The 15,488-nt window shown below is 36.2% G+C and overlaps 1 protein-coding gene across 1 annotated transcript in view; it reads left to right on the plus strand.

Annotated features, from left to right (window-relative positions):
• The window catches only part of LOC102843329 (chromosome unknown open reading frame, human C4orf21), a 131,229-nt gene that overhangs the window by 112,935 nt on the left and 2,806 nt on the right, over window positions 1-15,488 (plus strand). Inside the window, exons 18-25 of the mRNA XM_006881145.1 lie at window positions 1,562-1,721; window positions 4,223-4,300; window positions 4,673-4,820; window positions 9,388-9,515; window positions 11,160-11,283; window positions 13,772-13,948; window positions 14,083-14,217; window positions 14,880-15,141. Coding sequence (XP_006881207.1) covers window positions 1,562-1,721; window positions 4,223-4,300; window positions 4,673-4,820; window positions 9,388-9,515; window positions 11,160-11,283; window positions 13,772-13,948; window positions 14,083-14,217; window positions 14,880-15,141 — 1,212 coding nt within the window. The remainder of the gene's footprint in view (window positions 1-1,561; window positions 1,722-4,222; window positions 4,301-4,672; window positions 4,821-9,387; window positions 9,516-11,159; window positions 11,284-13,771; window positions 13,949-14,082; window positions 14,218-14,879; window positions 15,142-15,488) is intronic.

Below are 15,488 nucleotides of genomic sequence, written 5' to 3' on the forward strand. Positions count from 1 at the left end.
TAAAATGAATGAAGTATTTAATACACATAATATACAAAATATGTGTTAATTTATTGTTTACATTATCACTGTTGTTTCAGGTCAGTGGTGGTTAAGTATTTGGAGTGTCAAAATTTATCATGGATTTTCAGTTCAGAACTGACCCAGTTCAAGGGTCAACTGTATATCTAAATTTACCCTAATAGATCCATCAGAATGTATCGAGTAGTTTAAATTCAAATCTCCTCTTGCTCCATTGACTCCCACAGACGTCCATCCCCAAGCTGATCCTGTGTCATGCCTTATTTTGAGGGATTACATCACACCCTGTACACAAAGCTGGACACCTCAGAGTCAACATAGATTTTCTTTCTCTCAAAAATAAGTTATTTTCTCTTAAACCTTTAACTTTTTTACTACTATCAGATCAGTCACTGAAATGTTCTCCTTCTAGTGTCTACCCATCTTTCTTATTAGTATCTCCAGTTAACTTGAACTACAGTCTAAGTCTTCAGGCAGTCTAATGAGTAAACATGTGGGCTCCAGATCTAGAATCCTGGTTTTATGTCCTTGCTCTATTGTTTATTAGCTCTATAATCATGGACAACTGCAGTGGTAGTCCAGCAGTGGAATTCTTGTCCTTCTATGCAGGAGACATGGGTTAGGTTCCTGGCTAATGCACTGTAAGCACAACCACCATCCATCTGTCAGCGGAGGCTACAGCAGCACATCCAGGGTAGAATCAACTGGGAAGATGGCCTAGTAATAATCTATCTGAAAAATCAGCAGGGAAAATTGTGGATTACAGCAGTTTGATTGTATTGTGCATGGGATTGCCAGGAGTCAAGATGACTTAATGTCAGCTAATGATTATCTTGGGACAAATTCCCTACCTTTTGGTTTTCAGTTCTGTAAAATGGGTGGAAGATTAAATGAATTAATATATTTAAAACCTTTAGACCAATGCCTAGTACATGGATAGCATTTAGTAGATGTTAGCATATATTTCGTGGTGATTATCTCACACAATTGACAATCTGTTTCCCTCTAATTTTTCCCTTTTCCACATTATCATTCATGTGTACCTTTTCTAAAATGTAGGACAATCGCTTCAGTTCCCTTACTTGAAATCCTTCGTTGACTTCACTTGAATTTAAGAAGATTCAGACATATTAGCCGTAGCAAAGCAGAGCTTTTATGGCTTATTCTCTATTTCATCAATATACATCTTTCCCATTTTCTGTTTGACCTGTGTACAGCCATATGCTTTCATGCCTCTGCCTGGAATACCAATTTCTTTATAAACAGTTTGGGCAACTTACTCTTTAAACCTTAGTCTTGCCGTTTCTTATTTTGTTGCTGTTGCTTGACTTACCTGTATCCTTTGGTAGCCAATGACCTGATTTAAAAATGGGGATCTTTGGTTATTTATCTCTTTATCCCCTGTGTTTAGCACATAGTAGGCTCAGTGATTTTTTTTTAAAATAAATGAAGGAAGTAGAAAGATAGGTGGATACAATATTCCTTATGCTTCTAGGAGTTTATTTATAGTATTTATTCTTTCTTCCTTTAAAATAATTAGGTGTTTTTGGAGCAGGGAAGAGTTATTTGCTGGCAGTGGTAATTTTGTTCTTTGTTCAGCTATTTGAAATGAGTGAAGCTCCTCCAGTTGGAAATGTAAGACAATGGAAACTTCTGATTTCATCTTCCACCAATGTAGCTGTTGATAGAGTACTTCTTGGGTAAGTGTAATAGATATGTTTGAAGAGCTAATCCTTTTCAGGTTATTGACAAAAGAAGTCATTCATCATGAGTTCCATATACCCATGCACATTCTTACTGAGTATGCTTGCTAAAAATGAAGACTTGGAGCACTTACTGAAGATAAAAGATTACCGCCTTCAATATGGATTGCATCTCAACATCAAGAAAATAAAAATCAAAAAAATTTTAAAAAGTAAACAAAAATCCTTACCACAGGACCAATAGGCAACCTCATGGTAGAGGGAGAAAAGATTGAAGTTGTCAAGGGTTTCATGTTACTTACATGCACAGTCAACACCCGTGGGAGCAAGAAATCAAAAGTAAATATGCTGTCAAGGGCAACTTTAAAGTGTTCGGGAGCAAGAATGTCAGTTTAAAAACTAAGGTACACCCGATTCATGCCATGGTATTTTCAGTTACTTCGTATGCATCTGAAAGTTGGATAATGATTAAGGAATCATTAAGGATTCCTAAGAGGATTCAATGCCTTTGAATTGTGGTGCCAGTGAAGAGGACTGAACAGGATATTCACTAAAGATTTGAATATAGCTACATGCATATAGAGCCCAGAGCTATATTATTAGTGGAACCAATTTATCATGGGCCTTCAGCATCCCTAGTGAGATGATACAAATACAAATTCTGACTCTTCTTTAGTTGTGACATTTCTCAGTTGTGTTTATAGTACACAACTTTGAATAATGAAGTAATGTTCCTTCAGGACAAAGAGTAAGTTATAGTTCCTTTAAACTATAAAGAAACACTTTAAATTCCCGTTTTAAGATGGTATAAGATGCTTTAGATAACTAGGTAGTTATTAAATGCTATTTCTAGAGTAAGACATGTCAGAAGAAAGAGTAGATGAGGATTTCTTCTGTGTCCAGAGCCTTAGTAGAGCAGTGAGGGTGGGTAATGAAGAATAGTCATGGCCTTTAAAGGTAGAAACACTTGCCTGAGTTTGACTCTTCTCCTTCACCTATTGAGCTACATACATGACCTCGACAACTCTCCCTCACCTCTACATTTCAGTGCCTTCATTTCTAGAAAGATATCTCACAGAGATGTTTTAAGTCTAGTAAGATTAGTTTCTGTAAGGAGCCTAACACTCCTAAAAAGTCTTGGTACTAAATATATGGTAGTAGTTGTGATTTCAGTGAGTGAAAACCAACTTGCTAACAACTTGTAGTATAAATAATAAACATCCTCACCTGCTAACCAATGGTTCAAAGTTTAATTCTATCCATAGATGCTTCTCAAGAAACACCTGGTGGTCTGCATCCTAAACATTAGGCATTGAATAACCTTTGGAGCATAATACCGCTGCACACGTGAATTATCCCTTAGTCAGTATTTATAGCCACTGATTTTGTTGCTTTTGATACTGTTCTCTCTATGGGGATAACCTTACGGGTGATAAATGGTAACATTACTATTTTATGAACGATTTATGGACCTTCACCATAAGTACCTTTGAGTCAGAACTGACTCATAGCTGACCCTTTCAGAGGCAGCAAATTGCCCAGGAGGAGCTTGTCCATCTTCTCCCCCTCTTACCTCCCCCATCCCCACTGGGGAGCAACTCATGGACTCAGCTTGCCTTCACATTAGCAACGTAACTCCTTACCACTAAGCCACCAGTGTTCCCTAACATAATGGTGGTGGTGGTGTGTGGCATCAAGTCGGAACATACCCTCTAGCGGGCTTTCAGAAGCAGTAATTGCACAGGTGTTGGTACCGTAGAGTCAGAACTGACCTATAGCAGACCTTTTGTCAGGTTTTCAGAGGTGTCCATCCTTCTCGCACAGTTGCAAAGGAGGAAATTGTTATTTTCTCTTAAAAAAATGCACTAGATAAACACCTCCAGATAAATGACATTAATTGTACTTGAGTATAAACATTTCATGTTGAATTATGCCAGTTTAAAATTTAAGGTGTGTCTGACTGCAACGGTGGGATTTCTAATTGCTTCAGTATGTGTGTGAAGACTGAACAATGGGTGAGGAAGACCAAAGAAGAATTAATGCCTTTAAATTTTGTTGGTGAAGGATATTGGATAGTATCATGGACTGCCCAAAGAACAAACACATCTGTCTTGGAGGAAGTGTAACGAGGGTGTTCACTGGAGGCAAGGATGGTGAAACTTCATCTTGCATACTTTGAGTATATTGTCAGTAGGCTCCAGTCTTTAAAGAGGGACATGATACTTGGTGGAGTGGAGGGTCAGCGAAAGAGAATCTCAATGAGCTAAGCTGGCACAGTGATGGAAATAATTGGCTTGACCATGGTAGAGATTTTGTAGATGGAAGAAAGGAGAAGGTTTTGGTCTGTTCTTGCTTGGGTCACAGTGAGTCAAAGTCAATACAGTGGCATCTACCAACAGCAACAATAAAATAGTCTGTTATGGGGAATTAAGATAAATATTATATTATACTTTATATTCTATTTTCTAAGTAATCAAAATTTCCTTTTTTTTTTTAAGGCTTCTTAGTCTCGGATTTGAAAAGTTTGTCAGAGTTGGGAGTGTTAGGAAGATTGCCAAGCCAATTTTACCTTATAGGTAAGAATGACAACAATGAATGAATGAAAACCCAAAATCTCTGTAAATGTTCCTTAAAACTAATAAAATTTAATAATAATTTAAACAAAAAAAACCCAACATATGATTATATAAAACAAACTACATGAATGAAACATGAAGTATAAGAATGATTGCATAAAACAAAGTACACATATAAAATATGATATATGTGAATATGCAAATGAATAAATTTTTTTTAAAAAAGAAAAAAAACCTGACCTTTGGTTCTTGAATAAAAAAGTAGATAACTTTTTCTCAGTTGAGTTAGTACAACAACAACAAAAATCACATTTTTTTTTTACATTACAAAAATAGAATACAGAATGTTTTTCTTTCATGAAACTTTTTTAGCTTACATGCTGGCTCGGAGAATGAAAATGAGCAATTAAAAGAACTACATGCATTAATGAAAGAAGACTTAACTCCTATGGAAAGAGTTTATGTGAGAAAAAGTATTGAACAGCATAAACTAGGAACCAACAAAGCTCTCCTGAAGCAGGTATATAACAGCTTTAATTTATTTCTTAAATTATATACACTTTTCAAATTTTCTTTATTCTTACTGAGGGAAGAGTATTCCCCTTGTTGTTGATGTTGTTGTTATGTGCCATAGAGTTGTTTGCGACTCATAACGACCCTATGCATAATAGCTCTGAACCTTGCTCTATCCTGAGCCAATCTCTGACATGCCTACCCTCATTACCCTTGTTACTGTGTCAACTTATTGTGTCAGCTTATCCCCTTAAATATTGATAGCTTAGGGCCAACAAATTTTGTGTGTGTGTGTGTGTGTGTGTGTTTGATTATAGGCCATTTAGACATTGTATGTTTGTTAAAAAATGTTCTTCATTTTTGTGAACAGTTCCACTTCACTGTGACTACTCAGCTTTTTTCTCTTCTTTTTTGCATATTTATTGTATATACTCAAAGAGGATGATAAGATAGAATCTGACTCTAGGCAGAATTTCTGAGTGTAAGTTGTCTTTGATAGCTTTGGAGAAATCAGAGCTTCTCACAGCCTTCCCATATCCAAGCATCCTGGAAGATTAGACACAATTTCTCTCATATATTGGGAGCAAGATTGGACATTATGACATTATCATTCATTAAATTTTGCTTTCCAGCCTGGACATCAGCTAGTTGTTGTTCAGTTCCGTAAGTTAAATATGACTCGTAGCAACCATAGGAACAACAGATCTGAACTCTGACCTATCATGGGCCATCCTTATCATCTCTGACATACTTGAGCCCATGTCAATCCATACTGTTGGGAGTCTTACTCCCTTTTTGTTGACCTTCCATTTATCCAAGCGTGATGTCCCTTTCCAAGGAATAGCCTCTCCTAACATCATGCTCAAAGTATATGAAACAAAGTTTGGCCATACTTGCCTCTAAGGAGCACTCTAGCTACACTTTTTCCAAGACATATCTATTTGTTCTTTTGATAGTCTATGTGATATTCAGTACTCTTCACCAAAAGCACAATTACAAAGAATCAGTTCTTTGGTCATCCTTATTAATTGTCCAACTTTCATAGGTGTTGTTGATGTTGTTGTTATGTGCCATCAAGTTGCTTGCGATTCATAGAGACCCTAAGTACAACAGCCCTAAACTGCACTCTATCCTGTGCCAACCTCACTGTCTCTGACACACCTACTCCCATTACCCCAGTCATGGAATCGATCCATCTCATCGAGGGTCTTCCTCTCTTGTGCTGTCCCTCTCTCCTCCCAAACGTGATGTCCCTCCCAAGGAGTGGTTCCTCCTTGCAACATGCCCAGAGTATGTCAGAGGAAACTTCAGAATCCTTGCCTCCAAGGAGCAGCCTGGTTTCACCCTCTCCAGGACAAATCTGTTTGTTCTCCTAGCAGTCCATGGTATATGCAACACTCTTATCCAGCACAACAGCTCAAAGGCATCAATTCTCCTTCTATCACCTCTATTCATTGTCCAGCTCTCTGATGTATAGCATGCAATTGCAAAGACTATGACCTGGATCAGGTGCACCTTAGTCTCTAGCTTGACATCATTGCTCTTCAGTACTCTGGAGAGGTCCGTGACATCTGACTTTCCCAATGTTGGTACCAAGAGTGTTGATTGTGGAGCCAAGCAAACTAAAACTGTTAATAAATCAATCTCTTCATCATCCATAATGATGCTTCCAGTTGGCCTAGTGGTCAGAATCTTTGTTTTCTTGATATTGAGCCTCAATCCATTTTGAAGGTTGCAGTCCTTGACCTTCTGCAGCAAGCACTTCAGGTCCTCCTCAGTTTCAGTAAGCATGATTGTGTCATCTGCATAATGCAGTTTGTTGATGAATCTTTTTCCAATCCTGATGCCACATTCCTCCTCGTACAGCCCAGCTTCCTGGATTATTTGTTCTGCATACAGATTGAAAAGGTATGGAGACAGAATACATCCCTGGTGGACACCCTTCCCGATTTTGAACCATGCAGTGTCTCCTTCCTCCGTTCTGATGACTGCCTCTTGGTCCAAGTATAGGTTTTGCATAAGCAAATCAAATATTCTGGGATTCCCATTCTTCTCAGAGTCAGCCATAGTTTGTTGTGATCCACACAGTCAAAAGCCTTTGCATAATCAATGAAACACAGATAGACATTCTTCTGGTATTCTCTGCTTTCTGCCAAGATCCAGCTAACATTAGCTTTAATATCCTTTGTACTATGGCCTCTTCTAAACTCAGTCTGCACATCTGGTAGTTCTCTGTTGACGTGTTGCTCCAGTCATTTTTGGAAAATTTTCAGCAGAATCTTGATTGCATGTGATATTAATGATACTGTTCGATAATTTTCGCACTCTGTCATGTCACCTTTCTTTGGAATGGGAACAGATATCCATCATCCATCTCTTCCAGTCAGGTGGCCAGGTGGCTGTCCTCCAGATTTCCGCTATCATTCAAAGGCATATGAAACAATTAAAAATATCACAGCTTGGGTCTTATGTGCCTTAATCTTTAAAGTGACAGTCTTGCACTTTATACATGTCTCTGATAAGATTTTATGCAGTGCAATACATTGAATTTTTTCTATTTATTCACATTTTTAAGATTTCCAGTGCTAGTTCTCTTCATTTGTTTGGTAAACTTTAGCTTCCTTCTGATACTCTTTTCACATGAAGAGCTTTCTTTAATATTTGCTCTGAAGAAGCTGCACTGCAAACTTAGAGACAGAAGGATGGGCAACCTCCTTCTGTGCATTTTACTGTCTCAGCCCACTGGAGGGCCAGCACCAAACTACAGTAGTCAAGTCTTATAGCACAATCCTCTTCAGATTTTGTTTGAAAATGTTTTTAATATTTGTGATCATTTTATTTTGTCTTGGAAGATTTTGTTTTAGAGAAAGACTTCTAAGTTGACAGTTAAATTTTTTTTACTTCTCTTTTGAAATTGATTGTGGATCCAAATGAAATTAAATCCTTAACAACTTCGGTCTTTTCTCCATTTAACATAATATATCCTAATGGTCTAGCTGTGAGAATTTTTGTTTTCCAGTGCTGGTGTTTCATAGTTTGCGCTGTTGATCTGCAGGCCTCTAATCTCTGGTTTGAATTCATCCGCAGCTCTGAAGGAAAGAGAACGTTGGGAAGCTTCTTGCCCTTAGGATTTATAGTGTCTGAAAGGTCCTTTATCAGTCAGAGTTGACTTCTTTGCAGTGTATAATAATAAATATTAAAAATATGTATCATCTTTAAAAGAAAAATAAACTTTTGTATTGACTATTCCTCTAACCAAAAAAACAAAACAAAACACTAGTTCCTCATTCCTAACTCTAGAGTTCTCATTCTGAGTTTCTGTAAGATATAATTACTAGAAAGAGATGATATTTCAGAGTGGTACCAGGAGGAGTACATAATGTTTCAGCAGTAAAAAATATCCACTGCTGGATCATTTTTTAAGAACTCTGTTTAAAACTACAGAAGTTTTATTGTAAATATGGCCTCAGGATTTTTGTGTTTAACTGAAAAAGGAAAAGTGAACTGATAGAGGGCTGTAGTGTGTGATCAATGTTATTATTTTATAAGAAACTTTTTTTTTTATTTCACAGGATATTTGGAGGTAATATCTGTTAAGTGTATTTTGCTAATCCCGTTGTTGAGAAAGCTGTGGTCACTCTTTATGCTGTTCAGTTGTATACAAGAGTTAGAACCGACCCATAGCTGACCCTCCAACAGGTTTTTAGAGGAAGTTAATCCCAGTGAGAGGGATTAACACAGTGACTGCAAAAGTGGGTGCAAGTGGTCATAGATGATGAGGACGGCACAGGATAAGAAGACTTGGTTTAGTCTATTGTTCATAGGGTCGCTATGAGTTGTATTCACCTCAAGAGCACCTAACAACAACTATCTAGATATCTATGTTTATCTACTGTTCTTGTTGTCTATATATGTAGATATCTACCAGTTATCTATATATACATGGTGGCCTAGTGGTAAGTGGCTGTGGTGCAGTCCTGAAGGCATGTAGTTCTAATCCACCAGCTGCTTCCCAGCAGAAGGATGGACAATCTCTCCTCTGCAATTAACTGCCTCTGAAAACCTGCTGGAGGGTTCTAACTCCATGGTACTCAGCAACAAGAAGTACTAACTAGGCTAATGATGACATCCAATTTGAAAATTATTAGGTTATCCTATTGTTTATATCTAATTCCAGGGATTAAATAAATATTACATTTTATCACATATTTTGCCTTGAGAATAATGACTTTCTGTTTTAACACTCGAAAATATTGAAATGTAAATGTTCTTGTAAACTGTAAGTATACTTTAATTTAGTCAGCTTCGTCTGGATAGATAAAATGTAAATGCCATAGTTTTTTACTCCTTTATGTTATGTTTCACTTCTAATTAATTATTATTACTTTAGTGGATTATGGTTTATGTATACTTTTGTTATTTTTATCTTATAGGTAGAAATAATAAAAATGTGGACAGTAAGTGACCTATAATTTATGACTGCCAGAACGCTCTTGTTCATTTTAGCTGTCTATTTCTTTGGTAAATATGCTTTATTTTAATGGTTGCTGATTAACATTTTTATTATAAACAAGGTTCGAGTTGTTGGAGTTACCTGTGCAGCCTGCGCCTTCTCGTGCTTGAATGATCTTCAGTTTCCTGTGGTTGTGCTGGATGAGTGTAGTCAAATGACCGAGCCAGCTTCTCTTCTTCCTATTGCAAGGTAACTGAAAAGATTCTTCTCCCAAAGGCACTCAAATATCACAGTTACTTCAGATATATTCTCAGTTCACTGTCTTGCTAGTCTTTTCCAAGAATTTGTAGCTAAATTGGTGTTAAACTGATCTTTTTTAAAAAGAGAAAAGAATACAGAGAGAATTTTTTCATGCTACATTAAAATTTATTTAGATTCCATTTTACACAATTTTGCTTCATAATCCTTGAAATGTAAATAGCCCTTTAAGTATTTTACCTAGGACTTTACATATTTTTAACTAGATTAAAAATTCCTGTTTAGTCATGATTTGAAAACCTAATTCTCTTGAAGAATATTCTTCAGTCTCCTTACCTTCCTATAATTCTATTATTTTAATTAATCCTGATGAAAATCTTAGATTATAAAAGTAAATAATGGAAAACAGTTGAAATTGAAAGTTGGCCACCTGAGATTTACAAGACTTTGAAATCTTCTAAACTGCCTCTGCAAATTTGAATATTGTATTTTTGAAGCATCTCTAATTGATGCAAAGGCAACAGAAAAAAATACTAAACAAGGACTTTGTAGGTCTGAGTTCTAGTTATTGTTCTCTCCCTAGTAAGTAGGGAGTAGAGGGTGAACTTCCATGGTTTATCTGGAACATGAGGGAAGTCTTAGTTATGACTTCCAGTTTTAAAATGAAACAATCAATAAAATTGAGATGAATTGATCACTTTACTCAGGATGTAGGAATAGAGAAGATACAGGGTCTAGAGAGGAGACTAGGGGTATAATGCTTGTAGAGCACCTGCTTCATACTAACCATATTACATACTTCACTTAATCTCTACAACAGCTATGCAAGATATTATCACCTTCAGGTTATGAATGAGGATACAGAACCTTAGAGACATGAAATAATTTTCTGTGTCCATAGAATACAGTAGAGCTGAGATTTGGATATGTTGTTTTGTACCATCAAGTTGGAATTGACCCAGAGTTGACCCTCCAGTGGGTTTTCAGGGGTAGTTAATCACACAGGAGATTGTCCTCCCTTCCCCGACTGAGCAGCTGGCAGATTCGAACTGCATGCCTTCAAGATTCGAGCACAGATTCGTATCGTACCACTAGGCCACCAGAACTCGAAATTTGGATACAAGTTTATTTATGTTTGTAGAAGCTGGACTCTTCTAGAAAACTGCTGTTTAGAATGACATTTAGTCCCTCCAAGCCTAATTTTCTTCATCTCTGTAATATGAATTTGAGCCAAACAACTAAGAGACTTTGGGTTCTAAGACTCCATGTTTTCCCAAGTATGCTCTTTTAAATTCTGATGTGTACAGGAAAAGTGAGCACATAATGGGTTTAAAAATTTCCTCTCTGTGCTGGCCTTGGCAGCACATTTACTGAAATTGGAACAATACAGAGAAGATTAGCATGGCCCCTGCACAAGGATGACACAAATTTGTAAGCATTCTGTCTTTTTTTAAAAAGAAGTTTCCTTTCTGGGTAACTTTCCAAAGCCTTTAATAAACTTATTAGGACTATTAAACTTAATCAGTGTAAAGGTTGCTTCATGGAATTCAAATTATTGGGAATATGTTTCGGAAAACACAGTTATAAATATGCTCTTTTCATTGCATAGATTGATTTTCAAAATTTTGTTTATAGGTTTGAATGTGAAAAACTGATTCTTGTTGGGGACCCCAAACAATTGCCTCCGACTATTCAGGGTTCTGACGCTGCTCATGAAAATGGTTTGGAACAAACACTTTTCGATCGACTTTGCTTAATGGTACATACTGCTAAATTAAAACAGAATTATTATTTATTGATTAAATATTGTGAATCTTGATAAGCAATGAAAATAATAGAAGTCAGAATTGTTCCGAAAGTACTTATTTAAAGATAAGTTGAACATACAACTTATATATTGTTTTTGCCCAACTACCACTCTGTATTACCCCAAAATAAAACTCTGCATCTCTTAAGCAGATAGCATAATTCTTTTGAGATTCATTCATACTGTAGCATGTGCTAGTACATCCTATCTTCTGTGTGGCTAAATAATACTCCACTGTGTATACATACCCCTATCTGTTACACAGTCACTATAACAAAAGATTTAAATGTTCTGGCCAGAAGAACTGTACTATACTTTTACAGAAAGAAAAATCTTACTATGATATCTAGTTTAAAGTACTTTTGAGTAATTGGTTTGTTGTTTGATCTTTCAACAACCTTGAGCTTTTTAACAGAGGAGGAAAAACTGATATGAAACTCTTTGTTAAATCTCAGGTAAATATTGCTTCATTCTTAAGAGATAGGGATTCATAAAAGGCTCTTTTAACAAGAGAGTTTGCATAGAATGGAATTGTTTCCCTGCTCAAAAATACAGAAATATTTTTACTTTCATGATTCCAGCCCACTTTTTTTATCCCCTTGCAAGTTCTTAGATAGCTGGGTGCATCATTGTTTTTATAAACTCTGATTTTATGTCATATTCTATTTAAAAGCATAACATTAAATATATTTGAGTAGATGCTATATTTAACCTCTTCATTCACCTGAGTGCCTTCAACTTCATCCATTTTAGTTCTTTAACATAACAGTATGCCTTTTGTCTAAGTAAAAATAATGTTCCTGTGAGTATTTTGGTAGTAAAGCTTTTAATCAGAAATTCAAACACTCATTGACTTAGACTTTTTCATAAATGTGTACTGTACCCTTGTTAACAACTTTAGTCTGCTTGGCTCCACAGTCAACACTCTTGGCACCAGTAGCCAGGAAATCAAAAAACGTATTGCCATGGGAAAGTCTGCTGTTAGGGACCTCTCCAGGGTACTGAAGAGCAATGGTGTCTCTCCGGAGACTAAGGTGCATCTGATACAGGTTATGGTCTTTGCAATCACTTGTTATGCATCAGAGAGTTGGACAATGACTAGGAAGGATAGAAGGAGAATTGACACCTTTGAGCTGTGGTGCTGGAGAAGAGTATTGAATGTACCATGGACTGCCAAGAAAACAGACAGATTCATCCTGCAGAGGGTTAAACTGGGCGGCTCCTTGGAGGCAAGGATTCTGGGGCTTCATCTGACATACTTTGGACATGTTGTAAGGAGGGACAGGTCCTTAGAAAAGGACATCATGCTTGGGAGGGTGTAGGGACAGCGCAAGACGGGAAGACCCTCTGTGAGGTGGATTGATTTCAGTGACTGGGTGTGTTAGAGGCAGTGTGATTGGCACAGGATAGAGCAGGGTTTAGGGCTGTTGTACATAGGGTCGCTATGAGTCACAAGCGACTTGACGGCACATAACAACAACACCCTTAAGACGAACAGATTGTTGAGGTTTGTGTTTTTTGGCACTATCTTTTTATCTCAATGACAGTAACTTGTTGATATAATCTTGTATTTTATTATATATGTATGTACTTATGTTTTAACTCTAGTGACATAATCTGTAGGGTATGATGCTGCAAACACAAACATGTCACCTCCCTGGTGGATTTTTATTTTTCTTTATGTATGATCTTTTCAATAACTGACCCTCCAAGAACTAGAGAAAGAATAAGGATACAGAAGAATTGATGCCTTTGTGTTGTGTTGGAGAAGAGCATTGAACATCCCATGGACTGCCAAAAGAACAAACAGATATGTCCTGGAAAAAGTGTAGCCAGAGTACTCCTTAGTAGCAAGGATGGCAACAAAACTTTGTTTCACATATTTTGAACATTTTGCTAGAAGAGGGTATTCCTTGAAAATCAACGGCATGCTTGTAAGGGTGGAGGATCAGCGAAAGAGAAGAAAACCCTTAATGAGATGGACTGATCTTAAAGTCCTTGAGTCTGGAGTTTATAATGTAACAAAGTCTGAAACTTCTTTGAAGACCTTGAATGAAATATGACTTTTATACAAGATGGAAAATTAATTAATCAATTATCAATAGCATTTTCTAGTTATTTTAAAGATTTCTTTTAAATTTAGGCTTAGGCTAATTTCAAATAGATTACTAAAGCATAATGTTGAAGGCCAAACTTAGAATTTATCTAAGAATTGGAATGTTTTGTATTTTAGAATATGCTAGTGTAATAATAGTTTATATGAAAATTTTTTTTAGTAATTTCATATTTAGGTGATTTTTTAAAATATACAGTCTATTCTGTTATGGCCATAATCAATTTGAAATCACAATATGGCAATATGTTTTTAATTTTAAAAATATTATCATTTTATTTTCTATCAAGGAAACGAATTTTTATTTTTTGTCTTTGAATTTCTTAGGGTCACAAACCAGTTCTTCTAAGAACCCAGTATCGTTGTCACCCTGCAATCAGTGCTATTGCTAATGATCTGTTCTATGAAGGTGACCTCATGAATGGGATTTCAGAAATGGAAAGGAGCCCTTTATTGGAATGGCTACCAACCTTATGTTTCTATAATGTCAATGGACTTGAGCAGGTAAATGACACTAATGTTGATTGGAGTAAGCACATTTAATTTTCTGGTTTAATTTTATTGTTGTTAGTATGATATTATTTGGTCTTCCCTAGCCTTTCTGGGAAATAAAATTTAGAATCTGTTTTTTATTCCAGATTGAAAGAGATAATAGCTTTCATAATGTGGCAGAAGCTGCTTTTACACTCAAGCTGATTCAATCACTGATTGCAAGTGGAATAGCAGGCTCTATGATTGGGGTGATAACATTATACAAATCCCAGATGTACAAGGTTTGTAATACGTGATAACATTAAGCACATATTAAGTATTATATCTTGTAATATGTACTATTGCAATATGGAGTTTTATTTCATTCTTGGAAAACCTTGAAAGTTATAGTTACTAGTGTATTGAAAGAAAAACATTCTGATTCTTGTCTAGCCTGGCTTTTTTTCTATATAATTCAATGTAAATATAACAAGGTTTAATTAAATTCCATTTACAGCTGTTGGGGCAAAAATGCAAATAAACAAATTAGAAAGAGGAAATATGGTGTGTGCTTTGTGTTTTGGGACAGATGGAATCTCTGTTTTCCAAAATGTTCTTTCATTATTAAATTTTATCAGTAAATCAAGGATATATACCAGATATGTATGTACATGTGTACCAATTTTTTTCTAGCTACTTTTTCTTTCTCAGTGTTACTTATCATTAGTTTACTTATCAGCTTACAAATTAGCACACCTGAATAAGCTTTCTAGTAATGGAAATATGTTTCTTGATTAGTATTGGTATGATTGATTAACTTCTCTTAGAAACCATTTAGGAAAATCTGTACGAGTCCAAAAATGAAAAGTACCCTCTATTAGATAAAATCATTGCCATGCATTTGGCTCAGAGGTGCAAATTCTTCATAACCCTTGCATTTCCTCTCATCATCTTTCCTCCACAGGTTTGTCATCTACTTAGTGCTGTGGACTTTGATCATTCCAATATTAAAGCTGTCCAGATATCCACGGTGGATGCTTTTCAGGGAGCTGAAAAGGAGATAATTATTCTGTCCTGTGTAAGGACAAGACAACTAGGATTCATTGATTCAGAAAAAAGAATGAATGTGGCATTGACCAGAGGACGGAGGCATTTACTAATTGTGGGAAATTTAGCCTGCTTACGGAAAAATCGACTATGGGGTCGTGTGATCCAGCACTGCGAAGGTAAAAGAAAATGTTTTTAATGCAAGCATTTTTATTTAAAACTGAGTTTTGGGAGTTAATGCTTTGGCAGAAACAGCACAATTTTTGATTGTGGAAAAAGAATGAAGTAATAATAATAGCAATCATTTGCATGGAGTCAGAACCAATTCAGAGCTGACCTTTAGTGGTTTTTGGGGAGACTCTAAATTCCATGGGAGAAAATTGCTCATCTTTCTCCCACAAAATGGCTGGTGGATTCAAACTGCCCAAGAGGCACTACTGTTACCTTTGTGTTAGACTCACAATCCCTATAGACATCACAACCAGAGCTCAAGTCAAGTTAATAATAATATGTTGTTGTTGTTGTT

Source organism: Elephantulus edwardii, unplaced genomic scaffold (assembly GCF_000299155.1).
Source record: "Elephantulus edwardii isolate Elephantulus edwardi_28Jun2011 unplaced genomic scaffold, EleEdw1.0 scaffold00012, whole genome shotgun sequence".
NCBI classification, from domain to species: domain Eukaryota; kingdom Metazoa; phylum Chordata; class Mammalia; order Macroscelidea; family Macroscelididae; genus Elephantulus; species Elephantulus edwardii.